The sequence below is a fragment of the Cucurbita moschata genome, unplaced genomic scaffold (genome assembly GCF_002738365.1).
Source record: "Cucurbita moschata cultivar Rifu unplaced genomic scaffold, Cmos_1.0 Cmo_Scf00072, whole genome shotgun sequence".
Taxonomy (NCBI): domain Eukaryota; kingdom Viridiplantae; phylum Streptophyta; class Magnoliopsida; order Cucurbitales; family Cucurbitaceae; genus Cucurbita; species Cucurbita moschata.
The window spans coordinates 818,441-846,225 of NW_019268588.1; the positions used below are offsets into that span (position 1 = coordinate 818,441).

General features: G+C 34.7%; 2 protein-coding genes across 4 annotated transcripts; both read left to right on the plus strand.

The window, feature by feature from the left end:
• The first annotated feature begins 13,051 nt into the window (after positions 1-13,051).
• LOC111438118 lies at positions 13,052-19,542 on the plus strand. Of its 3 annotated transcripts, none has more exons than XM_023076054.1 (3): positions 13,052-13,274; positions 14,576-14,769; positions 19,234-19,542. In XM_023076054.1, the coding sequence occupies exons 2-3, from the start codon at positions 14,647-14,649 to the stop codon at positions 19,279-19,281; spliced, it is 171 nt and encodes a 56-aa protein (XP_022931822.1). In that variant the 5' UTR covers positions 13,052-13,274; positions 14,576-14,646; the 3' UTR covers positions 19,282-19,542. The 3 variants fall into 3 exon arrangements, 2 of the variants coding, with proteins under 2 accessions (XP_022931822.1, XP_022931821.1); XM_023076053.1 differs by having other exon boundaries at positions 13,052-13,240; XR_002709618.1 differs by lacking the exon at positions 14,576-14,769 and having other exon boundaries at positions 13,052-13,240; positions 19,234-19,336.
• Positions 19,543-23,198: 3,656 nt separating this feature from the next.
• On the plus strand, positions 23,199-25,301 carry LOC111438117 (peroxidase 51-like). The gene is made up of 4 exons (XM_023076052.1): positions 23,199-23,447; positions 23,528-23,728; positions 23,800-23,965; positions 24,678-25,301. Exons 1-4 carry the CDS (start codon positions 23,226-23,228, stop codon positions 25,085-25,087), a joined length of 999 nt encoding a protein of 332 aa, XP_022931820.1. The 5' UTR covers positions 23,199-23,225; the 3' UTR covers positions 25,088-25,301.
• The last annotated feature ends 2,484 nt before the right edge of the window (positions 25,302-27,785 follow it).

Genomic DNA, 27,785 nt, shown 5'->3' on the forward strand with positions numbered 1-27,785 from the left:
TAATTGTAGCCTCTACTAAACACAACCACACACCACACTATTTGAATTCAAAACTTAACGATTTTATGGATTTTAGCTGTGCTCGTTCATGGTTTAGTTAATATTAATTTCAACCCTTCAAATTTTTTTTGTTAATTAAATTCATCATTTTAATGTTTTTACGCTCGCAAGGGACCTTATACACCTATATATTATAAGCTCCATTAATTAATCAATTTTTAATCATTAACTATAGGTCATTCAATAATAAACCTAGAGTTAGCACTCTTATTATCATAAAAGTTGTATCTATTAATATAAAAAAATTGCAAGAAAGTTGATGATTCACAAGTTGTTTGTAATTATAGTTAAGTCAAAGTCTATTTTATTCCGGTAATTAAATCTTACCTCTAATCACCATTGATTTTCTATTCGGTAGGACAATCTAGACCTTCTCAGCCCCGATCCCTTCACGAAAAATATTCCTTAATCACATGAACCTATAACAATTAGATAGATGTTGCAGATTTAACTGGGAAGAGATGTCTTGTTAATAAGGTATATCTTAAATCTTCCTCCTCTTTTATCCTAATTTTATTTTTGGTAAATAACAGGTACTTATACTTAGTTATTCCCTAACTTTGGTGCAATTATTTAGCTTTCAATTAAAAATTAAATGGGAAGAATTTTACATTAGTCATAGGATTAGCCATAGGAAATTAGGTTAGCCTCATTAGTCATAGCCAAAGAATGGATTAAAATTGGCTAAGAATAACGTCAACAAAGAAAAAAGGGAAGATTTGAAAGTAAGAATAGATTAAAACTTTGGTTAAGAATACCTGGTTGAGATTTAGAGATGGTAAACTTTTTTTTTTTTTTAAATGAAAATAATATTATAACAAATAATATTTGGATGGTAAGATCCAAGCGCCATGAAATAATATTCGCATATCTTTTTATTTAAGTTTTACTACCAAACACAATTAGAAACAATCAAAAGATGGAATTCAAATTCTAACAAGGCAATTAAGTGAATATTCAAAAATAGGAGAAGCCTCTACATAAGTGAAAACGAATTCGAAGGATGAAAGCAAGAAAATTTAGAGATAGATATAACTTTGGCTAAGGTCAACCAAGTAAGTGACCTTACTATCGATATGGTTAGAAATTGATGTTTTGTATGATGACATGTGCCCCGTGGTTTTGTACGTGTCATATGCTTGATATGTGTGATATGGTTATGAAACGATATGACTATGATATCTTTGTGAAACGATATGACTATAATATGCTTATAGAATATGACTATAATATGTTCACAAAATGATATGATTATGATATGTTTATGAAATGATATGTCTATAATATGGTTATGATATGATATATTTGAAATGATATAACTAAGATATGTCATGAAATGATATGACTATGAAATATCATTGATATGTTATGCTAATATTATGATATGTGTTATGAAGAACATATATGATATGAATGATAGGAGATTCAACCCTGATATGTGCCTCGAAGGGTATGGTGAAAAATTATATGATATGACGGAATAAGAAAGGGGTTGTTTTACATGATAATGAATAAAAATGTTGGGATCTCATGCATCATCGTGTGTCATACATCGGGAAATATCCCCTTATTATGATGGTACAAACACGTACGTTATGAGGCAGGAGAACGATCATTATGTTTATGATAATGTTGCGAATGTATAATTTGATTACATAATGTGATAAGTAACACATTTATACATTTTTTTTCTTATGCTTTTCATTCAAACAATAGATAGATGAAGTATAATGAATAGTCAAATGTTTTAAATTTTTCTTTAACTTGGCTTTTAATGGTTTAAAATTAATCGAATTCCAACCCTATTACACTTGAAAGAAATTTGACTTTTTTTTTTTTTAAATGAGTGGATCAAATAAGTTGATTAAACAATAATTAACGATACATAACACTTTTGTTTTGATAAATTTTAAGAATTTAAATTAAAATTTTAAATAATAAAGAAGAAATTAAAAAGATTTATAAAATTAGGAACCTTTTAATTTATTTAAATCAGAAGGCAAAAATCAACGGCAGTGAGGAACAGTGTAATGCACGCGCTAGGTAGAGTCGTAGGAGAGGCAAAGCAATTAAGTAAATTTCCAGCGCAATAATGGTAGTGAATAGCTGTCCACCGAATAGCCACGTAAGAGGAGTGACATCAGCGACACGTCACCTGAATGACATCATATTTAAGGACAAGATATATAGAAAAATGTAAGGCTAACGTTTCAACGGGGCAAAGGTGGAAATATAAGAGACTGATTATAATTCATTTCTTCAATTCTTAAAAATGATTACGTCACAGAAAGTAAAAAAGATAATTTAAATTTCTTTTTAATATTCAATTTTATTGANTTTTTTTTTTTTAGTTCTCTTACCTTCACAAAATATTTTCAAAATACAAGTTAATCTTTCAAAATAAAATAAAATTCAAAATATATATATATTGGTCCGGAGAGACGAAAGCTGTAACAGCCAATGAATATCTAATGTAGCTTAAATACAAGTTTTAGTTTGAAAAGTTTCGAATTTATGGTTGTTTGGTCTACCTTAAAAAAAATGTTTAATTTTTAATGATTGGTTTGATTAAAAAAAAAAAAAAATTAAGATTTTATTGACCTAAAATTCAATTATATAATTAATATATTAATTAATTTTTTTAAAATAAAATGGAATATATTTAAGTTGAAAATATTATTAAATAAATTTCAAACTCATTAGACTTAAATTAAAATATATTATTATTATCATCCTCTACAAGGGATACTAAATTTATTATTATTATTATCCACTGCAAGGTGTACTAAATTGTATCTAAATTTGTTTTTAAATATTAATTATAAAATAGAAATACTTGAATTAAACTAAATGAGTAATGACCTAGATTTCTACTGATTTAAAGTCGCTACTGTTGTCATAACCTATGCTTTTATACGGAATTAAACTTGTAAAACTATCATATGTTCAAAAACATGTTTAAAACAACATAAGGAAATACTAATAAAATAAGTAGAAGATTAAGTAAAAAAAACCCTATACTAATCTAAGACTAAAAAAATAAAATATCATTATCCTATGCACGTGTCATGGTCTCTACTTACTAACCTAAGACTAAAAAAATAAAATATTACTATCCTATGCATGTGTCATGATCTCTACTTACGATGTCGTTGTCAGCCATATCGGGATGTTTTGCCTTTACCTGAAATAGAAGAGGCGGACAGACTGGTGCAAACTCGTGCTCAAGCTAGAGCATATGCGTCCACCAGAAGAGACACTGGGAGGTCCATACCCCTGCGGGGTAGACCTAGTAGCTAAAGGTAGACTAAAAGATGGCCAAGTAACCATAGTTGATCGGACCTTAAGTGTAGACCTGATAGTAGTTAGCATGAAAGATTTTGATGTAAAACTAGGCATGGATTGGTTAGCTGAAAACCACGCTAGTATAGACTCTCATAAAAAGGAAGTGATATTTTCACTACTGTCGAGACCCAACTTTAAGTTTAAAGGTACATGCACCAGGACTACCCCAAAGGTAGTGTCAATGATGAAAGCTAAGAGACTAGTTCAGCAAGGGGGTTGGGCTATATTAGCATGTGTCGTGGATGTAACGGGAAAGGAAAAGATCTCAGACATTGTACTACTAGTGAACAAATTTTTGGACGTTTTTTTGAAAGACCTACCAGGAATACCCACTTCACGAGTAGCAGACTTTGCCATAGAACTCGAGCCGAGAATTGGCCTATTTCCAAAGCACCCTATCGTATGGAACCAGTAGAGTTGAATGAACTCAAGGCGCAGTTACAAGACCTACTGGACAAAGGCTTCATCTGACCTAGAATATCCCCTTGGGGTCAGTGGGTGTTGTTTTTCAAAAAGAATGATGAATCGATGCGCCTGTGCATTTATTAGAGAGAGATAAAAAGAGGGCAATAAAGAACAAGTACCTTCTCCCTCGTATAGAAGACATATTTGACCAACTTACGAAAGCAACAGTATTCTCCACGATAGACCTTCGGTCATGGTACCATCAAATCAAGATTAAAAAAGGACGAGATACGGTCACTACGAGTTTGTAGTGATGTCATTTGGCCTCACCAATGCCTCAACTGTGTTTATGGAATTAATAAACAGAGTGTTTAAGTATTGTCTAGACATGTTCGTTATTGTGTTCATAGATGACATCCTAGTATACTCGAAATCAGACCAAGAACACCTCTGAAAAGTCCTGACAAACCTGAAAGAGAACAAGTTGTACGTCAAGTTCTCCAGGTGCGATTTTTGGTTGCGACAAGAATCATTCTTGGGACACGTGGTATCAAAGGATGGAATATTTAGACCCCATCAAAATCAAAGCAGTTATCAAGTGGGAACGTCCAACTATAGTTACGGAGGTAAGGAGTTTTCTAGGACTAGTGGGGTACTATCGAAGATTCGTGCAAGACTTCACTAAGATAGCCTCGCCACTTACTACACAGCTAACGAGTTTTACATGGAGTGATGCGTGTGACGCAAGCTTCCAAGTCCTAAACATAAAGATTGGTAACAACCCCAATGCTCATGGTACCAGAGAGATTACCTAATCATACTTAGATATCATGGATGATTACAATGTCCTTGGGGGCATCTAGGTAGTTTAATACAAATCTAATTTTTTCTAGGATTCTCGAGGTTAACTTATTAGGGCTAATCCAATCTCTAGGTGTACTTAAACCTAGAACTCTAATCGCCGCTCACGATCCTAGGGTGTTTGGTCTACTGAAACATTATGATGTAGGTTAATGTGAAACTCGCTCTAGCTCTAGCGCCCTAATATTAGCTTGTTTCACTCATGCATACTTGTCTAGGGAGACATTCTATGGAACACTTAGAGCACGAAAATCATAATCTAAACATACAAGCAAACTCAGCCAGGAGATAACATTCATCAATCACCTAGAGCACAAATCACAATATCTCGTTCTCCCTTCTATTATAGAAGAAAGAATTTTTCATTCTATGAGTGTTTTCATAAATTTCATAACATATAAGTCATTCTCATCTAAAATACTCGTTTTGAGTCCTAATCAAGCATATTATAATAATTCTAGCAAGATAGCTTGCATGCTAACACGTTATAGCGACCCTTACAAGTATTAATTGCATCAAGTTTGAGTAGCTACTTAGATAGATCACGCATGCCTCCCTGAGTTATTTTTTCTTTACGTTAGTGGCTCCACAAGTTTTGAAATTTCTTTAGTAGTTCTAATTCTAGTAAAAATAGTGTGTGTATCAAAAGTAGAGCAAAAATAGATGAACAGGGGTCAAAAAGGCAAAGAAACTTCATCTCACGCGCAGCTAGAAGACTGAGGTCAAAAGGATACATTTTGGGAAAATCAAACTTCCATCATGTGCGTAGCCACACGCAAGTATGCAGTACGTCTAAGGAGGGGCACTCGCGCCATTGTTGCACCATGTGGCGATCTCTGGTTGGCGGAACCAACCTCGACTCCGTGAGTTCGAATCTAGAGTGTGTGCGAATTCCTTTGATTTTTCCCATGGAGGCACGTGTAGCGCTTGATTTGGCACGTCCGATCCCACGTTTCTTAGTTTGATCCACGCCCTATCGTTCTTTTTTTTTTTTTTTTTTTGCAATAACTTGTTGTTCCATCCTAGACGTTCGTTAGTAACAAATCCCGTGTTGACACATGTTCATGTCTTAGCCAGCCTCAATCATCCACTCGGCGTCTAACACGTGTCCCCTCTAATTCGACATAACTCAAGTTAACTTGATTTCTTCATAAGAGTCGTGTAGAGTTTTAATCCATTTTTACAAATATATATATTTTTTCGGTAATTTACAATCAACTACATAATGAAATAAATACGTCCAAAATCAGTTTAAAATTGTAAATCTCACCATTCTTGACGTAAGTGCAGAACATTGACCTTCGTTTCAATCCAACTCCAACTTCCTTTCTAAAACATGTACCAAATTCCTCACAAAATACCTTTCGACAACTTACTAATGAACGAACCTATTTCTAACCACTCTTTTTTTTTCTTCTTTTCATTACATTACTTAATTAAGCTTGAAATACATCAAAATTAACCACTTTTTCTACTTTTTAAATTTTTTTTTCTTCAATTTCTGAATTTTCATAACCATTTTACTCTTCTACAAATACCCTAAAAAAATTTAGGTTAGTTCTTATCATTATCATTATTTAATAAGGGTTGTTTAGGTCTAAAAAAAATATTTCAACGGAAAGAATCCTAATTATATTTATCTTCGATAGATTTTTCTTTTTTTGGTTTCTCAACTCACTATGGAATAATATAAATTTTGTAATTCATTGTTTAGTAAAATTAATCAGCCACAAAATGGTCAACGAATTTTGATAGTAAAAAAATATTAATTCTATATTTATGATTTCATGAATACGAGTCGTATATAATGTATGTCTTGAGTGCGTTATGAAATCATTGATTAGGATCCTAAGTATTTAGTTTCTTACTTCTTTGATTCTCATACATAATTGATTCTTCATCCAATTTACTTATTACAATTAAGAACCACTTATTATATTCAACGCATTTAATTAATAAGCGTGAGTAGGAGATTTCTTAAGTACCTCATCTTTCCTATATACTTCAAACCCTATTATGTTAATTATTAGTTCATTTCCCGTTCATTTCACGTCTTAAGCATTTTTGAAGCATTATATATACTTGTCACACAAAAATTTTAGCATCTTTGAAAAGAATTGAATAATCGAATTACAGAACGTTGCAAGGAAGTGTAAATTTTCGATCTCTATCGTGAAATTTTAAATATATTATTTTATTTTTATTTGTTTTAAAAAAAATTAAGAAGGGTCTTTTTCTTTGTATTAAATAGAAATTATTTTTTTGGTTATTAAACTAAAATATGAAGGTTGGAACACAAGGTCTTGAGGTATCTTTATTTATTGCGCATAGCAATGATCTCAAGGAGATGATGTCATGACAAAGTTATTATATTAAAAAGTAATAATAATATTAAATAAAATTAATTAATTTTTAGAGGAATTCAAACTTACCAAACTAGATGGTCCTAATGCAAAACAATAAATATTATATAAATTTTATCATTTGCATAATTTGTCTAATTATTTGTGTCAACTATCAGTTTGCTAATAATAAATGGCTCAATTAATTTTTAATTAATGTTCTTCCAAAAAAAAAATTTAAGCTTTGAATTTGAAGGGTCAATAAACTATAATTGTTGTTCCACTTTAATGGTAGAAATAATCTTATCCATTAAAAATATGATAGACAGTCGTGTTTATTTAGTGAGTTATTTTAACGTTTCTTAAATCTCAAGTAATTTGATCTGTTTAGAGTCGTAACTCTCGATTCTTGGTGTTTTTCTTTCATATATCCTTAACTAATACTTGGTTTAATGTTCATATAGAAATTCAAGTGATTCTTACAGGTATTTCTTAAGAAAAGTCTAAGGTGGTTACTTACCTTGTCGTCGACGTTCGGGACCTTCGTTCTCAAGTTTTCGGTATCTAAATTATTCCAAATTTTCTTCATTAGATTTATCTTTGAGTCTGTCTTTAGGAACCATAGAGAAATTTATGAGAACCGGTCTTGAAGAAGTCCAAATTGAAAAAATGTAGAAAGGTGAACGGAATCGATTTCCTCATATAACATTTAGATAAAGTTTCGAAGAAGAGATAGAGACCAATTTCATACAATTTCGTAAACTAGTTATAACCTTCCAAAGGTCGTTGACAACGTGTTTCTCATTGGAATAAATCTAAAACAAACTTGTTGGGCTTAGAGCTTCTCAAAGCCCAATTCCTCTTGAAATTTATTGGAAATCCCAAATTGGTACGAGAGAAATGATAAACCATAGCTCTCAGATTTAGAAGAAAACTATAATATAAAAGCTTTAAGAATCTTAATCTATTCTTGTCATAAAATATTGTCCAAAACTTTTTATTTCGAGATAAAGATTGCATTGTCATTGATTGTTCCAACATCGTAGTGAATTTTCTCTTTTTTTTTTTTTAGTTTCTGGAATTCGCGTCGGAAATATCTACTCCGATAAGAGTGCTGCTGAAATTGGTTTTAGATTTCAACCGCTGGATCTAAAGAATGCCGAGTCTTCTTGAACATATTCAAATTTTGGCTGAATCCAGCATTTGGATGTGAAGATACTGATGATTTCGTAACAATGGACGGTTCTGGAACTTGCGGATTTTCTTCAATGGTAGTTTCGTAATTAAGTGAAACTTCAGGAGCATTTTGGTAATTTTTCATTTTCTAAATATTTTATTATTATTTTTTTTTTCGAAAAATCTACCATTTTCTAAAATTTATTGTTGAGCATCTTAAAATTCCTTGCAGATAAAGAATTAATAAAAGGAATTAAAAATCTAGAAAGTTCTTTACCCATGGAAAGAAAATGACCTTTTTGTCCTTTAGGTTTTTTTTTTCTTTTTTCTTTCTTTCTTTTTCAATCCATCTCCAAAGGCCTTATATCTCTAAAATTACTTCTTAAGGTATGAAATATCTTGCTTAATGACTCTTGTTTAAAGGTGGCTTATTCTTATTAGAGTCGAGTACCTTCACCTTCTAAGAGTTACAGTAAATTTGTCCTTAAGTTGAGAAGTGGGAAGTTGGCCTCAACTATAAAATGGAGATCCCTTCCATCATTTCATCGTCCCACTTGAACAGAAGATCCCTTACTTGGAGTCTAGTTTAAATTTTTGCCAGAGTAGAATGCTAATTTATAATTGTGAAATTCCTTAGGTAGAATTAAATTTTAGAGAGCAGCGTTAAGCTACCATTAAGAAGTCATATTAGCTTCGGCTTAGGCCAACCAAGTAAGTGGCCTTACTATCGACATGGTTAGAAATTTTTGTTCTGTATGATGACACGTGTCTTGTCGCTCTACAAGTGTCACATGTTTATATAAAACAGGAAGCAGGTGCGGAAAAAACTATGAAGACGATAACCCAAAAGAGATACAAAATAACATTGATGGCCTGGGTTGACACCCCTCTGTGATAGCGCAACTCCTAAGCAGTTCCCCACCTTGGCCAGTACCTGAAAACTAAAACGGGTGAGTATAATATACTCAATAAACAACCTACATATGAGCTCTCATCGCATCCTTAACCTAATATGCTTCCACAGGCTTGTCATTGGATTTTAAGAAGTTCGGACCGAATACCTTACACTACAATAGTGTCATGAGCTAATCTATTTGTGTAGTCTCTTGCCTCCTTTCAGAGTGGGTTTCCTTTATACACAATAGTAGCTCCTCAATATACTACTTATGTAGTCCCTCGTCCACTCTCACACAAGTTTGTTTTACACACTATATCCTCAATTAACTACCTGTACAGTCTCTCGTTCCCTTTCAAGATGGGTTATCATACACACAAGAGTGATTCCTCATGTTATCTACTTATGTAATCCCTCGTCCTCTATCAAGGAAAGTTACACTATACAAGTAGTGGGTTTTTGGGTCGCTATACATGTAATCCCTCGTCCCCTATCAGGGAGGGTTATATCCTACACACATATTGATTCCCCAAATTGTTTCGTTCACATTACCATTGATCTTATGTGTTCTCGCGGTTCACCTTGAGTATCGTGGAGATATAATAGGTTTCAGTGCATCTATGCGTATTACGTCACGACATGCATTCTAGGTCGCTTGGGGTTAACTCCTCATGGCTAAGCTAAATCTCGAGGTGAACATAGGTTTCTGATCGCCGCTTACGATCCCAAGGTGCTCAGCATACTGGAAACGTATTGACCTAGGACGTTGTATAACCACTCTGGTTCTACTGCCTTAAGTTAGTTCTTGATTATATATATATACATACATGCATACATACATACATAACGTTCACGACCCAATTATCACAAGCCGCAACTTACTAAAAACTTGAAAAACATGAAAAGACACATGAAAATGGACGGTAAAATTTTTCACATTTAAAATAAAACATAAATATACAAATTCAAGTTAAAGTTTGAATACATTGGACTGGGTAAATAAAACAACTTAAAAATATTAAAGTAGATGAAACCGTGTAGTTCTATATGGCATCTGCTCCAGATCCGTGTCCATCCTCTACCGGTTCCTTCTTTTCACCTGAAAAACATGAAAAAATTTGAATGAGTACAAAGACTTAGTTAGTAGCCTACTTGAAGGCTCATAATCATGTCCAAAGTGTGTGTTAGGTTATCACAATCTTTATTGTCATGTTCTTGTTCTTGACTTGAGAACTAAGGCCCTTAGGTTCTGTTGTTGAGTTTTTGTTATGATCTAGCTCAAGGACCTTGCCTTGGGTTCTAAGTTTTTGTTCTTGTCCTCGGATCTTACTCTTGTTCTTGTTTCTTGTTCGGTTACCTAAAACATCTCCCTTAGAATTTATGGTATAAGACATGAACTTAAAGACCTACGTCTAAGGTTTCATGTCTCAAGCGACGTAATCTGAACCTGTATCCAAGGCTTCATGTGTTCCATGCGATATAGCTTTGAAACCTACACCCATGATTTCTTACGTTCTAAGCAATGTAATCTAAAAACCTACATCCAAGGGTTCTTACATTCCAAGCGATGTAGTCCAAGTCATGAACATATTGTACCGTGTGAGGTTTAAGGGTTCTTGGTCATGACTAAGGTAGTATACTCTTCTTTGCTAACCAGGAACTTATCTTTGTTTTTTATATCATGAGCCATGACATGTAGTCAACCTAGTAGCTATCCCTAACGTGACCCTAGATAACTTCTCATGAAAGACCGAGAAGGTCACATGATCAATGAAAAACATGGACGTGACATCCTGCAAGAAACATGACTAGGACATCCCCTAACATGGTGTAGGGTATCTCATCTAGGTGAGGGAAAACATGAGGCCTGAACATGACATCCTACTAAGAAAAATATGGTGTAGGGTATCTCACCTAAAAGAGGAAGAATATGGGCCTAGGGAATAACCGCGTGGTGGGAAGTCATGGGTCAATTTAGACATGATCAGAGTATTACCTAACATTCTTTAAAGTCATGATAACTTTAAGGCATGAAGTGTGTAATGTTCCTGTCTTGTTCATATTCTTAGGCTAGCAAATCTTGACATTATCTCATAGGTTAACCCTTGGGTAATGCAAACCGGTAAAACACCCCATCTTCATAACATGCTTAGAATTCATGGCTCTAAAGTATGCATGTCTTATTCGTGCAACAAGTCATCCTCATCAGCTCAAGTCAATCGCGAACCCATATTTGTCATAATTCTTGAGTTCATGAAATCTTCATGAATGCTTTTAAGTTGGTCGCTGAGGATATTTTTCGTCTTTTGTTGCTTGAGTCTTGGGTCATACCTCAAATATGTTCTTATTGTTGTAATATCATACCGGAGTTTCTTTAGCCAATACTCACGTGTTATATACCCATATATGCAAATTATTATGAAATTATATGCATATGTTATGATAGGTGAATGTTGTTGTATTTGATGAATTGATATGTTTATGATATGATATGTTGAAGACATGCTTAGAATAAATTATGTGATTGTTATGATATAAGATATGATATAATATGTGCATAATGTAGATTGTTATGTCTGAAAGCATGGAAACGTTATGATATGATATATGTGTGACATGAATGATATATATGATTGACATGCAAAACAATGAACTAGCATGAAATACAACCCTAACATACGATGCAAGATATGATAAATGATATGATACGAAGGAAGACGCTAGCGGGGTTGTATTATTTGATAATGAAAATGGAAAAATGTTGGGACCTCATGCATTATTGTGTGTTCATGCATCAGGGGATACCCCTTCCTTTCACGATAGTACGGACGCGTACGCTACGAGACAGAGAAGGAATCATTATGTTTATCATAATGCTGCCGTGATGGTCGCTATTCCTAATAGTTGTCCGACATCAACAATTCCAGAAAATGCTCACCCAATAAGAAAGGGAACTAGGAGGTGCGCGAACCAATTGGTGGGTCCATACTCGCACGTGTGGACTGTGTGTAGGAAAATTAAATACACATTCAAGTTGCCCATTTAGAATAGCTGTCATACGAGAATAGACTATGATGATAGGTCCCATTCATGAAATTGTATGTGTTTGCATTGACCCCCGTTGAGGCCCGATAGCGAAAGCCAATTACTGAGTATTTCTTAAAACACTTAAGCCATGTGCTACTCTATATTTTAGGTAAAGGCAAGGCTCCCTTGTACGGTTGACAGTGACATCACAACCATGAAACTATGACACATGCTTAGGATAGTTTCCTAATTTGAATTTAGTAGACTATAAGTTAGTATAGGTTAGTTGCATTTCCATTTAGTAGACTATAAGTTAGTATAGGTTAGTTGCATTTCCATTTAGTAGACGTGTATGTTATTTTTCTTCTTATTTCAATTTGATTAGTTTATTTAAAGTTCTTAGACGAGACATGCAAGACCAAGATCACATTTTATTATAATGTTTTAAATGAAGTATATCGACCTTAAATGTTTATGATATTTATACAATAGCTATATTAGGTTAAATAAAAAATTTAGAATTACACCTAAAAAATGGATAAAAACTAATATTTATAGGTTTGATTTTTACCTATAAAAAGATTAAATAATTATTAGGAGCTAAATTATATTAACACGTTACTAACTAAAATTCAAAATTCAAAATTTAAAAATTAAAATATTAATTTCAGGAAGGTTGGACTATATTAATAAATTTTAAAAAAATAATACTTCTAGACTATTTAATTTTAAAAGTTTTGAATGATAATTTTAGATATATGCTTTAAATATAATAATAAATATTTTTGAACTGGTATTAATAATTTTTTAAAAAAATTTAAATATATATTTGACATATTATTAAAAATTTAATAATATTTTAAAAAAGTAATGATTTTCATTCTCGAAGTTTATGAATATTTTATTAAAAAAAAAAAAACTATTTTTTAACATAAAATAAAGAGAAAAAAAAAAAAAAATCCCTGAACCTACCCATCTTCCTCCCATTCCCACGTTCTTCAACCCGTCTTCTGCTTCACGCCATCTCCTCCTCCGTTTCAGCAGCTCAGTGTCGCCGCCGCCGCCTTTCTCCGGTTCAATACTTCCAACCATATTTTATCCAGCAGTGCCGTCACAGCTCCCTCTAGTGGTATGCAGTGATTTTCTACTCTCTCGTTGTTACGGTATTTTCCCAAATCTCCATCTTTGTCTTTCTTCTCACTTGAAAAAAAAATGCAAATTAGAACTTGTGCAATGAAATAATGAAAGGACGAAGGAGTTGTTTTAATTTTCTTAGTTAATAGCAACTAAAGAATAAGAAAGAAAAAAAAAATCTTACGGCAAATTGGGACTTCTCCGATTGCCGTTTACTACGTCGGCGATTCAAATTATTGCATATGTGCTTGAATTGAGGCTTGGTGTTCTGTATATATCTTTATTCTCTGCAGACATTGCATTGTTTCTATTCTTCAAAAAATTTTAAAGCACCGCGCACCATGAATTTTCCAGAATCTCCCTTCTTCTTTATTTATCTAGAACCAGTTGAAGTAAAGTAATCTATTGTATTCCAATTTTTCCTAAAAAACAAAAGGTCAGATATTAGGATCAAAATAGTTTAGCCAAATTTCTTTTGAAAACTTAGACCTCCATAGCTGGTTGTTCTGGGTCCTTCTTGCAAAGCGCACACCACAGTTCAATGGCTACCCTTTTTTCCAGTTCTTATAAACAGTAGAGGCTTCTTTATCTAATTCTTTTTTAAGCCCTAGCTTGTAGGAGTTGGTCTGACTGACAAAACAACCTTAACTATGATGATATTTGTAGATTATAATTGGGAAGATGCGGTATGCAGTGCCGTCACAGCTCCCTTTAGTGTTTAGTTTAAACTGTACTTAGGATTCAGTTTTAAATTGTTCGATGAAATGTCTCTTAGAATGTCACTTTTGGAATTGGCATTAACAAGAGTGATGAAATGCCCCTTAGAAACCACTTTTGCATTGCATCATTATTTTTGTGAGGTGAATTGGCTTTGACAAGATAGTAGATGTCTGAAAGCTTTCTAATCTATACCAGCCATTTGCAATGTTCAAATCTGAGATATCATCACTATAAATAACACGTCTGAGATCAGGGGAATAATTCAAATGAGTAATTATTCCTACTCGGGGAATCATTCAAATGAGTAATTATTCCTACATTGTAGGTATTTAGTAATTCATTTTTAATATAGAATGTAGGTAATAGATTTTTGTGTTTAAAATTTATACTTTTTGGGTGAAAAACCATGTTGTGGCTTTATCTTCCATTATACTGATTAGAACTATCTTAGTCAGCAATTATAAGATGAATAACTTTCAGGCTCGTATACATGAATTAAGTTATTCTTCTTCTGTTCAAAATTATTCATGGCGTGTTTTGTCTTCTCTTCTCAGAATTTCTGGACTCATTTTAAAAATTATTCATGATATGTTTTGTCTTCTCTTTTCAGAATGACTGGATTCATTTCTAGGACTCAGATTCAGAACTTGTTAGAGTTTTAAAAAAAATTGATTGAAAACTATGCCGCACCGAACACGACCTATGACTGCGCTCCTTGTGTTTACTGGTCTCAATGTGGTGCTGGTATCAACCATCACACCAGTCTATGATTTTGTATGCTTTCATCCATATTGGGAAAGAAGGGTACTTTCAATTATCACTTACTCAAGTTATTTGCATGATATCTACATAGCATCTTTGTTAGGGTTCATCATGCCGTCTTTTTATGTACATGGATACTAGCTTATTATACTTGTGGTAAATATGTATTGTTCTCTGTGTTTGGTGTCAATTCACATTGTCATTGTTTCTCTGGCTGGCTTTAGTGTTGTGATTGAATGTCTGAATCAGGATATTTGTAAGGTTTCACTGGAGAAGGTAAAGTTGCAGTTGGCTGAGGGATTGTTAGCTTCTAGTTGTGAGAACTATAGAGTCTGGACTATGTACTGGGAGAAGATAGAGTGGGGAATAATTTTGAGGAAACTCGAAGAGCAATTATGCTCACAGAGTGCTGATGTTCTTGAGTGATTGACTTCGTATTCTATTTTATGATCCATCCACTTGAATTATCATTAGTATTAGAGTAACAATTACGGGAGTCTACTTGGATTATCAATTAACTATATTGTCTTTACAAAGTTATTGCTAGATTGGTTTCCAACATATTGAAGAAAGTTCTCCCCTCCGCAATCCACAAAACACTAATTGTTTTCTAACCTCTCACATGTCTCTCCTTTCTCTCTCATCACCCTCTTACCTCTCCCCTCCCAACTTTCCTTTCCTCATCCCATTAGCCATGTTTTGCAGCTTTGAATGGAATCCTTGTCACATTGCTATGTTACGAGATGGTATCTCCATCCCACTTCCTTCAAGATTGAAAGGAAAACATTTTCCATAAAAAATGATCCCAGGGTACCAAAGTCATTTTCAGTCTCACCAAAGCTTCTAGTTCTGCTCCATGCTTGTTATGCTAGACTTTGCAATCTCCCCTTGACACACAAGGTTTTCAATGGAACAAGAATAGAGAGACTTTCATTTGGGTGAAAAAGATATCAAGCAAAAAGGGTCACTATGATGAAATAGCCAAGCTTGGAACAGATGGATGAGGATAAAAACCGACGCCGAAGTTTCATTTCTAGCATTAACTCCTTTACCAACAACAACCCACAAGTAGTAAATGGGGTCTCATCCAAAAAAAAGCATTAAAGAGGAATAAATAAGAACCCACCAACCACATTAGCCAAGTTTTACTAATTCACTAAGTTCGCGACTCTTTACCTAGCACCTATTCTCTGCTATCAATGTGCAAAGGGAACATTTCCATGACAATTGGCATGACATGATGAGAGCCCTTAAACAAAATCTCTCGGCTTTCTCATTGGTTAGCCCCCTACAACCTGACAAAGGTCTAACTCGTGTCGTTCCAACAACCAATGAGGAGGACCTCAATATACGATCGCACAGAGTAGTTGGGAGTCCTATTACATTTAAGGCCAATTTCAATTCACCAAATCAAGCATGTAGTGATTGTGGACTTGTTCAAGGATATTGAGTAGGGACTTGTTCAAGGATATTGAGTAGATAGTTGATGTATTAGACTAAACCCTATCTTATAGAGCTTGTTCCCATTTGTTTTACAATTGATTTGGTAAGCTACATGTCCAGTGCACGGAGAATTGACATCCCTATCTCCTAATGCATCTTCTTGCCATTTTTTTGTTCTCATCATTTTGATAATGATATGCTTTGTATCTTTTATAAAAAGTAAATAAATAAATTGTAAGAAAAAATTCTTGCGAATGTAGTATATTGATAACCCAAGAATAAGGATGTCATTTTACTTTTCTTCTATGGACTCAGTAAACGACATTGTTCAACTAGGAAATAGCCCATGTTATTGTTTCTGTACCTTGCTTGCCCCCTTAACATTGGAGTTGCAACAATGATGTATAAGTTATCATAACCATACACTAGAAGGTGTCATGATTCCTTTTGACCTTTGTCTGATCGAAGTCCTCATTTAAGCCTGTACGACATGACTTGACTATACTCTTAATGGAAGGTTCTGTGACATGATGGATGTGCCACCAACAATAAATGCTTTATACTGCTGCATATGGCCGCACAGTTGCTAGCATTACAATTATAGGAAGAAACATCCATATCTAGAGTGGCTTAGGGAGTTTTAGAATGATAATTCTTGATTAAAATCATGGCCACTAGGGATCTAACTTGGAACATTCGATTTTACATTTTGCATTTTTTACCTTGAGGGAAAGATTAAAGTTTGGATTGCAGGGTTGGAAAGGAGTTACAAAATTAGTGGTTTGAAAGCAAGGATGCACTGTATGGTGTTGAGTTACTTCATTTCTTTTGGGCATCAACGAAAGGCTCACTTGAAGAAATAAATTAATAAATTATATATCATGTGTGTATTCGTAGACGATAACCTAATGCTAATTCCTAATAGTAGTAGTTGGACCAACAAAATATTTTAAAAAGAAATAAGAGAGTTGGAGGGCGGACCAAAGTATCAAAGAAGATAACATTTTCCTACCTTGTTAAAATTGAACAATACTAAAGAGACATCGTTGTGCACATTGAGTTATTATTTACAAAAATTTTATTTGAAAGGAGTTCTATTTTTTGAAATTGTCATTTGTGAGAATTGATTGACCCCGGTTCCTAGGGTGATATGCGCGCGAGAAGAATGGGAAAGGGGGACTTACTGGTAATGAGCAAGCGCTGTATTAGTGGGGCTCAAAATATTTTAGTTATTTGAGTGGCATCGTCTTGGTTAAAGGATGGAAAGTTAGGTTGCGGAGTCTCACAACCATACTAGGAAGAGAGTAGGTTGTGACCCTCACATAGAGTCAAGTAAGGCGGTGACCCTCAAGAGGCGTCCATCCGACCATGTGAGGGCCAATATAGAAGAATGTCATGATGTGACTGAGGAGGACAGTGCATCATCCAACACGCCATGTAACGTGTGCATTGAAGAGAAAACAAGGCATAAGCAAGATAGGGGCAATGAATAGACAAGAGTGTCACAGATAGGCTTGTTGAAGGATCGGGTAGCGCCTCAAGCCTTAACCTCAAAAGTCAGGGTTTCGAAGGAGTTTAGACATGCGGTTCTGAAGTCAAGTTTGTCCATATGAGATATGAAGCTCACCAAATTGGACACCAGATGGATGCTCCACGTCACCGTATGTTCGTTCCCCAAAACCATGTCTACACCCGCCAATTTGGAAACTGTACCTTAGGAGGAGACATGGTGTCAGCTCTCCACCACCCCTAGGCCTTGTGGCCTAAGCGAGCTATCTTGTGGCACATACGTGTGTCATAGTGAGGACAAGCGTTGCGAGACGAGTGTCTCATATGACTTCCTTTGAAATGAGTCTTTCAAAGACAGTACTGGGTGGCACGAGTGTGCCGGTATTGCACCCTAGCCCAAGTATCGGAGGTTGGATTATGCACCATCTATCCGGTATGGAGTCCGTAAACGACATGGCATGGGCATAGAAAGACCAATGCCTCGACTGAACCCAGATGGATAGATGTTTAAGATGTCCTGATAATATGAACACATTGGCTCATTCTCGATGGCATGACCGAGCGAGTTGCAATGACCAACGACACCCGGGATGGTGTCAAGACATATGGGCCATGTTAATTGGGAACCAAGATGATGTTGGATGTGACATTATATTGAGAGACCTTGGCCCGAGTGGAGGCAAGGTCGAGCCGAATGACTTGGCCTAGTGTAGAGGCAAGTCGGTTGTGTCCCAGACGATTGAACATACACGCGCAGGTACATGTGTGGCCGAACAAGCTTGGATTCTGCACTAGTGATGTCCGGTTGGCGAAGACAAACCTCGCCTAAGGTCCGACGAAGCCACAAAGCCACAAAGCCCGAAGAAAAATGAATATGGGGCTTCATTTCCTCTTAAGGCTGGTCGTGAGCGTGTCAAGATCATGATGTCGCACGGTTGAAAAAGTAATGACTGTGACACGGTGAACATTATGTACATTTTGTACGTTTAGGCTTTTTTGGTTGAGTGTTGGATGAGGGACGTTCTCTGATCTCCTTGGGCCTGCACTTAATTGCTATCCGAAAAACAAGTACTCATCAAGAACATGTTAAAAAGAAAACAAGAACAAATTAGCTGTGCAAACACGAAATAAATAAACTGTTCTGAAAACAGTTGTCAAAACAACTTCTTTAGTTCTTGATCTTTTATTTTATTTTATTTTATTTTTTTTGTGTTCCAACTGTCCTGTATCTTCCATCATTCCTGAGTGGAGAACTTTTTCTGCCCTTAACTCCTTCAGCCTTGAGATCTAGGGATTTTCTCTTTAATTTATCTTATCAATGAGATGTTGTTTTGTATCTTATATCTATACCTACCAGTTATGTTAGTAAGTAGCCTAGGTATTTTGTATTGCACTTGTCCACCCACTTGCTTGTACAGCAAGTCTGATTTTTTTGCTTGGCATCCCAAACCTGTTAATAACATGGACATTTACTATTTCCAGAACAAAACTTCCCAAAAAGATCTTTCTCTGTTCTATACTTTTGTAACAGATGTTCTCATATTCTTGCTGCAGAGAGAACATCGTCGGGAGCAACGCGAAGCTGCTATAGGGAAAAGCTAGCTGACAGAACCTAATCAGCAATGCATTAGGACTGTACATTTCATCTAGGTTCCCCATACTCCGATCTTTTTATGTGGGATTTTCTCTTATCATTTCTATCATTCAAGAAATAAAGATAAAGAAAATGGGATAAGAAAGCCCTTTGCTTGCTAACTGCAGGATTTATTGCTTGTTAACACTTGAACTGGACCGTGGTTCATGATTGATATGTCATAATCAACCTACCTTCCCTTCTATGCCTTCTTTTTGTGATTTTATTGATATCTGCTTTGCTTGATCAGTTTGCTCTGCCAATGATACAGACATGCTAACTGAGTCTCTATGTTCTTTCTTGCACATAGTACTGGAAAAATAGGTCTGAGAATGATGTTCTTACTGTCTATGCTCACTATCTTACAAATTCAATTTTTTCAATGTATCATTGTACCATTCAAGTTTTGATGTAGGTGGGGAGAAAAATACTTGTTTTCGAGATGGATGTATATTTCACTCTGGTAGTTTTAACTTACGTTTTGAAGGTGGGCATTTACATCTTTGTGATTCAAATGTGATTCAAATGCGAAATATACTCTCATTGTGCATAGAGAGCTTGATCAACCTTTTTCTTTTTGAACTAGATTGAAAGTTATGAACTATGCTCTGTCTTATTAACTTATAGAACATCAATGTACCAGTTGTCCGGATCATAGAGGGGGTCTTTGCTTGGCTCTTTCAACGCAAGACGACTAAGATCAAATGGTTAAGGACAAGCATCTTCCTATCAATAGTGCTTTGGCTATAGTTCACTAATAGTGCATTGTAATATGGCTATGGCTAGAGCATTGTAATATGGCTATGGCTAGAGTTTATAAATGGCATGTTTGCTAGAAGCCATAGCCATATTACAAAAATGTGATTTTGTTTTGGTTGATTTTTCATTGGTCAAAGTTCTCTTAGACAATGCATAATAGGAATGATTTTGGTGTCATTAGATTCATCTCAGTGAATAGAATGAGTTTGCAAAAGATATCGAAGGCAATAGAAGGTTCGTCCAGTGAGGTCTTGTTAGAATCTAGGTGTGTTTTTTGAACCCCAAATCTTCCTTCCATCATATCTCACTGAATATTAGATGAGAAGTGATGAAATTTGTACCAACATGATTATAGAGCAGAGATCTACAATAATATTGGTGAAGAAATCAAGCTCAAAATCATGAGAACCGGCGGTTGAACAAGTTGCCGGAGAAAGAGGCACTCAAATTTTGTTCAGTGAGATATAGGTGACGATGATATGATTGATTCAATTGAACCAAACTCAAGGTTGAACCAAGTTTTTTTTACCATTGATTAGCAAAGGAAAATTTTGTTCGATTGGCAAAGGTGAATCTCGTCTAAGATCTGACGAAGTCACAAATTAGGGTGAAAAATGGAAATTGGGCTTGAGTCCTCCTTAAAACTTGTCATGAAGTGTGTCAAAGTCATGATGTGACACAGTTGAAGAAGTATAACCATAACACTTGGGTAGGCCTGAGGGTTGCCCCTCCAAAATTATGATGACATTATGTGGCCTATGAAGAGTCACTAACGAATCTATTTTAGTAGATCAGTATCATTTATTTGTCTCATAATGTCCTACTAAGTAATTTAAATCAGTTATAGGTTGAACCCGACGGATATATGACAATTGTGCCTGTAACATAGACAAATAATCATTTAGTTTATAGCTAACCAATTCACCCTAAGAACCACAAAGTGTATAGACGATGTTATGGTGTAGGGGTCAACATTTCAATATGGATCTAGAATAGGTCAATTCTCATGTTATTGAGAGCTAAAGGGTGCAATACCTTACCAAAGCTCATCTAGAGCTACATAACTCAGAGTCCCAAATAGTCAACGATCTAGCCATACGGTAACTAATCATAGCATGAATTAATTAAAGCCTACCAGGAGATTGCTTACAGAGTATTTTATACTCACTCATGTTATTTTTTATTGTTCAGATTGACTGTGTGATGCAACAGTTGATAATGAGAGTGTTATAAAGTCGTGCTGCTATACTCACTCATGTTATTTTTTATTGTTCAGATTGACTGTGTGATGCAACAGTTGATAATGAGAGTGTTATAAAGTCGTGCTGCTATTGATGACCGCTAGATTTAAGTTGTATATAGTCTTTCATGTCTTTTGGTTTTTTATTTGACTATTGTGATTTTTTTGTAATTTATAATTTTATGAAACTTGTGTGTGTTTCGTATTAATATTGTATTCGTCTGCATCCTCCTTTAAATTAAAATGATTTTTATTATCGAGTCATTTTAGCCTTGTATATCAATATATAGAGGAGTATACAGAGGTCCTTAGATCGAGTCTATTGAAAAGCAAGTCATTACAGATTAGTACCAAAGCTTTAGGTTGATAGGCCGTATAGACTTTCTCTAGATAGAGTCATGGAGATTCTCTATAGCTTCACTCAAGGAAATGTTTTGCCACGAGTAGATATGAAAATAAATGTATAAAGCAACTAGTTAGTGTGACTTAGTGCCTATGTTCATAATTGATGCATGTTTGTGCGACAGATTTTTGTTGCACCATGAGAAAGGAAGGGCTCTGATAGAGTCTAATCCCGCTCATAATTTGAGAGAGAGACACACACAAAGAGATTAGGTGTTAGAGTAAGTGGTTTCGTTAGCATCTAACATGGTGGCAATCACAACAAAGGCTACCATCTCTAATTCAGGCTGCTTGAACAAATCAAGAAAGTCGTGATGTAGTTGGAGTTTTTGGGTCTTTCATGATGAAGCTCCCAATAAATACAATGAACTAATAATTTTAAATTTGTATCTAAAATTGTATAATCAACATCGGTGCTTGACAAAGTGGTCGCTGGCAGTGGGTGGTGGCGGAGGGTGATGGTGAGGTGTCAATGGTCGTTTCGTGGAAAGTGGCAAAATCTAGTGGTCAATGTCGACGAATAACGACAGATGTTATGATAGTTTCCTTTGACACAATCGATAATGGTTAGGTAGCAGCAATTGCGAGTGACTATTAGTGGTAGGTGACTACACGAGAAAATGAAAATAGTAGGAGGGTATTTTGGTCATTTTCTTTATCATAAAAATTTAGGAAGAATTTTAAATGAGTACTCAAATAAGCTATTCTTAAAATTTGGATTCAAATATTTCCGTTTCAATAACTTATTCCTCAAATTCATTTTTTAAAAAGTCATTCTAAGTGGTTGCCAAACACTATAAATATTAAAATTAAATACACGTGAAAAGACAATCCAATCCAACTACTGTCCTAAATATAATTCAAGAAATAATACGTTTATTATAGGTATATAATAAAAATTAATAGAGTAAAGCCAAGAATAAAATAAAGTCAAAATGATTAGGTCAAAACCATCTGAATGGTGAGTGATTATCATTATCATGTTAATTGCTAGCCACGTTGGATTTAAAAACATTATTTCTATTTAGTTAATTATTCATAAATCACTGTCATTATACTAATAATCTTTAAGAAATATTATGACTTTTTTTATAAAAAAAAAAATTGGAGAGAGAAGTATTAGTGGAAAATCTAAATTAGTTTAATTATATTAAAATATAACTAGTTGCTAATTAAAAGGGATTAATATTTTGCACGATATTATCAAGCCATTGGTTGACTTTGTCGTATTGAAAGTCAAACCCTTTGAATTATTTAATATAAGAACACTAAATTTGTTTTGCTCACTCAATTTGGAGATTAATTATTATAATTAATTAGAGAGTTTGAGTTCCATAAAATTCAATATTTAAAATAAAAACCCACTTGATTATCACAGTCATTCATTAAATATTTTTTTTTTAAAGAGACTAATTTTGTGTTAGTGTGTGTATATATATATATATGTGTGTTTTCTTCTTGGAATTGGAATAAACACGAGAGACATAGAGCCATTTTCAAAAGAAATCGAAAATGGGAAGACGTGGTTCTTTTGTTATGTTTGTGGTTATTGTTTTGACATTGTTGTTCGCCATTGTTCCAATGTCTATGGCCCAGCTTCGACAAGATTTTTACGCTGATGTTTGTCCTAACGTTGAGAGCATAGTCCGAGATACTGTCACGAAGAAGTTCCGACAAACGTTTGTTACTGTTCCTGCCACCCTCCGCCTCTTCTTTCACGACTGTTTTGTTCAAGTAATTGAATTTATTCTCTAATTGTCTGAGTTAGCTGGTAATTAATTCTATCAACTGAAAAACTTGATTTGGTAATATAGGGATGTGATGCGTCGGTGATGATTGGTTCGGACGGAAGTAATACAGTGGAGAAGGATCATCCTGATAACCTTTCATTAGCAGGAGATGGATTTGATACTGTGATTAAAGCGAAAGCTGCTGTTGACGCTGTGCCAGAATGTAGAAATAAAGTGTCGTGTGCCGATATTCTCGTGATGGCTACTCGAGATGTCATTTCATTGGTTTGTACTCTTAATGATTCTGATATTATTGATAAATAAAAGATGAATTGGGTTTAACTATTGGATTACAGGCTCGAGGGCCATCATATGCAGTGGAGCTAGGGAGAAAGGATGGGCTTGTTTCAAGGGCTTCAGATGTGGAAGGCAAATTGCCTAAGCCAAGCTTTAATCTCAATCAGCTCAATGCCATGTTTGCTGCCAATGGCCTTTCCCAGACTGACATGATTGCTCTCTCCGGTATCAATTTCCTTCCCTAACCATTATTATTCCATTTCAATTCTAAACCAAGTTCCGCCCCTCAAGTTGAAAGTGGCTAATTAAGGGAATGATCGTGCGTTTATAAGTAACGAATACATTTCTATTAGTATGAGACCTTTTGAGAAAATTAAAAGCAAAACTACGAGAGCTTATGTTCAAAGTAAACAATATCATATCATTGTGGAAGGTTTGTGATTCCTAACACAGTATCAGAGTTATGCCCTTAACTTAATTATGTCAATAGAATCCTCAAATGTCGAACAAAGAAGTTGGGTCCCTCGAAAATCTAGTCAAAAGTGATTCTAGTGTCGAACAAAGGGTGTACTTTGTTCGAGGGCTCCAGAAAAAGTAGTTGAGCCTCAATTAAGGGGAGGTTTTTCGATGGCTCTTTAGACTTCATGGGAGGCTCTATGGATTACTTTGTTCGAGGGAGGTGTAACAATCCAAGCCCACCGCTAGCCGATATTGTTCTCTTCGGGCTCAGGCTTCCCCTCAAGTCTTTAAAACGCGTTTGCTAGGGGAAGGTTTCCACGCCCTTATAGAGGGTGTTTCGTTATCACATGAGAATTATCTATATCGACTAATTTAGAGAATGATCATGAATTTATGAGTAAGAAATACATCTCTATTGGTACAAGACCTTTTGTTTAGGTTTACTAGTCATTTCTAACTGAAAGTTACTATGATGCAGCTGCGCACACGGTCGGATTCTCCCACTGCAGCAAATTGGCAAACAGAATATACAATTTCAGCCGTACAAATCCAGTGGATCCAACGCTGAACCCAACCTATGCAAGCAGGCTTCAAGAGATGTGCCCAAGAGACGTGGATCCAAGGATAGCCATAAACATGGATCCAAACACCCCCACAAGGTTCGACAATATGTACTTCAAGAATCTGCAGCAAGGAATGGGCCTCTTCACTTCCGACCAGGTGCTCTTCAGTGACACAAGGTCGAGACCCACTGTCAAGGTTTGGGCTCATAGTGGACAAACCTTCTACACTGCCTTCGTTACTGCCATGACCAAGTTGGGTCGTGTCGGTGTCAAGACCGGATCCGATGGCAACATTCGCACTGACTGCGGTGCTTTCAACCCTTGATTATCAACGCACGTTTCAGTTCATTGTTATTACAAGATTGATTGGAATAAAAGGAAGTTCAAAAGAGAGGGAGAGATGGGCATTTTTAAAAAATGCCTCAAATGATTTCATGTTTCTAATTTCATTTGATTCGATTTGATTTTCATTCTTTGATCAACGGTACCGTGTCGTGTTGAACGATTTGTGTACTTTTGTAAAAAGTATCAACTTTGAAGGTGTCAATTTTTCAAATATTTTGGATTCTATAATTTTAATTCTTAATTGGGATGGATAGTTTACTTATTTTGAGATTTAAATTTTAAGTAAGATACAATGTCAAACATGTGAGTGTAATAAAATTAAATCCATACTCAAATGCAACATGTTTCAAGACCTTTTTTTTTCTTGACTATTCTTTGAGTTTTACTTTCTTTTTTCGAGTAGAGTTGGATCATAATATTTTTTTACTTACGGTTCACGCACGTGCGCATGAATTCACTAGATGGGCTCCTATATATACCTCATAAACTTAACTACGGGCTAGCATATGCTCACGCTACTAAAAACCAACAAAAAGAAAGGAGCACGTATCATATCATGGTGTATGCTTTAGTATAAAACATACTTCAGAAGTATCCCGTGCTCATGACATGCAACATGCATGAGGTCCCGCATTTTAAACCATGCTCTATGGTTATGATATACATATGTGACACTTGAGTAAAAGGAAGGTACATCAATGAGCCAAAATCATATTCAAATGAAAGCGATCTTGAGGATAGGTTGACTAAAAAAGACTCCAACTTCAAAATTAAGTATGTTTTGCTTTAAGCAATTCTATGTTAAGTAACCTTCTGAAAAATTTTCTAAGATGCATGTGAGTGAAGATAAAACAAACTAAAAGGACTCGTGTTACTTTGTTGGGATGGTATTCACTCTTAGAAACAACAAGTAACATGACCATGTTGTGAATGATGACAAAAAATGTTGGAGCCATCAAGTGCCGAAATCGAATTTTGAATCATGATCCAAATCCTGGATTTGGTTTGTTAGAACATCATACTTTCGTACTTTTCATGAAACAACCTTCTTATGAGACAGTGTGTATGACATATCAATCATACTTATCATACATGACTTAAAAATAAAAAATTGAAAGAAAAAAAGAGTTGTCCAACCTCGGTTAGATTGAGAAAGTGGGAGTTAGACTCCAATATAAAAGGGAGGTCCCTTGGCTTAATGAATCACAACAATTGCTTTGTTTCATCCCACTTGGTGGTTCGGAGTCAATTGGCCCCAACTCAACTTCTCACAACTTCTCAACTGATCTGGTTTGGGCTTGATTTGTTCAGACTCTTTCCTATAACTTTTTTACTCTTTTCGTATTTGACACTTTTAGAGACATTTAAGGTTAGTATGACATGCAATTAGATGACTTAATTTCTACCGTACAATTCTAAATTATGATTGTGTGACTCTCTAGGTAAACTTAGATTTCAAGGAACAACTTTAAGTTCCATTCTCAGGAAAAATTGGAATTCTTTACTTTCCACTAGAGTGTACGTCAGATCAAGATATGCACTTTACATCTAATTCTACCCAAACTAGAATATAGAGACCAAGACCATGATATTTTATGAAATGATAGGTTCCATCATGATTGCGTATGAATGTATTTTTCAACCCCAATAGTGGGGCTATTTACGGAGTATTTTTAAATACTCAAGCCATTTTTTTTTTTTTTTTTTTTTTTTGGTAAAGGTAAGACATCCATGTACATATATTGGGATAGTTATATTCATGTTTGGTTTAGTAGCCCTTAGGTTACATCAGCGTGCTATTTTATTTTATTTAAATTCATATTATTTATTTTTTCATTATGTTGTTGAGAACTGTATTGTTTTAAATGAATTTATTATGAACGTTTAAGTCCATGACATCCTTTATGAAATGATTTTAGATACTTTCCCGCACGTATTAGGCATATGCATGTAGTGGCATCTCTATTTTATTAGAAAAAAAATAAAATCTTTATAGTTAATATAAGAACTCTAAGCTTATAGATTCTATAGACTAGCCTAAGATGTAGACTCAAAATGTTTTCATAGCCTTACAGCGAACGACTTCTTCACCATCAAGTATGCCTTATAAAAAAGAATAAGTGATGTTTATATGTTATGCTATGCTTGGTTCGTGAGTACTACATAATATATTGATGATTCAGAACATGTTAAGATTAGCAAGATTTGTATTGTTATCGTGGAGTTACAGTGTAATGAAAAGTTATAGACGACTAAACTCTAATATATGCATCAATGATATTGTTGAGGAGAGTTAGATATTTAAACCAGATGTCTCAAAACATAGAAAATAATGTAATGTTATGAACAGAAAAGCTTGGTAGTCCGTTAGATCCTATAGGCTACTATACATATCAAGAGTGGTAGTATCGAAAAAAAAGTTCCGTCACTATGGAGTACGTAACTATGAAATCATAGTATTGGTATGAACATGGAAAGAGTGACTTGAGATTACCAAAGAGAAATTTTACAAGCTAACACTATGAAAGTTCAGACACACTTTACTTGAACTAATTTGTGGTCCTCATGAATGCCTTTAATGAAATTAGAGATTTGGAAGTACTGAAATGTAGAAATCTCTCTATCTTGACACTAATTGTGAGATTTAAAGTCAAGTTCGAAGACAGCTACAGGTGTGA

Coding starts and splice junctions, on each gene's coding strand:
- LOC111438118 (XM_023076054.1), top strand. CDS start 14,647: ATGCCGCACCGAACACGACCTATGACTGCGCTCCTTGTGTTTACTGGT. Junction 14,770..19,233: donor ATCCATATTGGGAAAGAAGG/GTACTTTCAATT, acceptor TTCTTGCTGCAG/AGAGAACATCGTCGGGAGCA.
- LOC111438117 (XM_023076052.1), top strand. CDS start 23,226: ATGGGAAGACGTGGTTCTTTTGTTATGTTTGTGGTTATTGTTTTGACA. Junction 23,729..23,799: donor CTCGAGATGTCATTTCATTG/GTTTGTACTCTT, acceptor ATTGGATTACAG/GCTCGAGGGCCATCATATGC. Junction 23,966..24,677: donor TGACATGATTGCTCTCTCCG/GTATCAATTTCC, acceptor ACTATGATGCAG/CTGCGCACACGGTCGGATTC.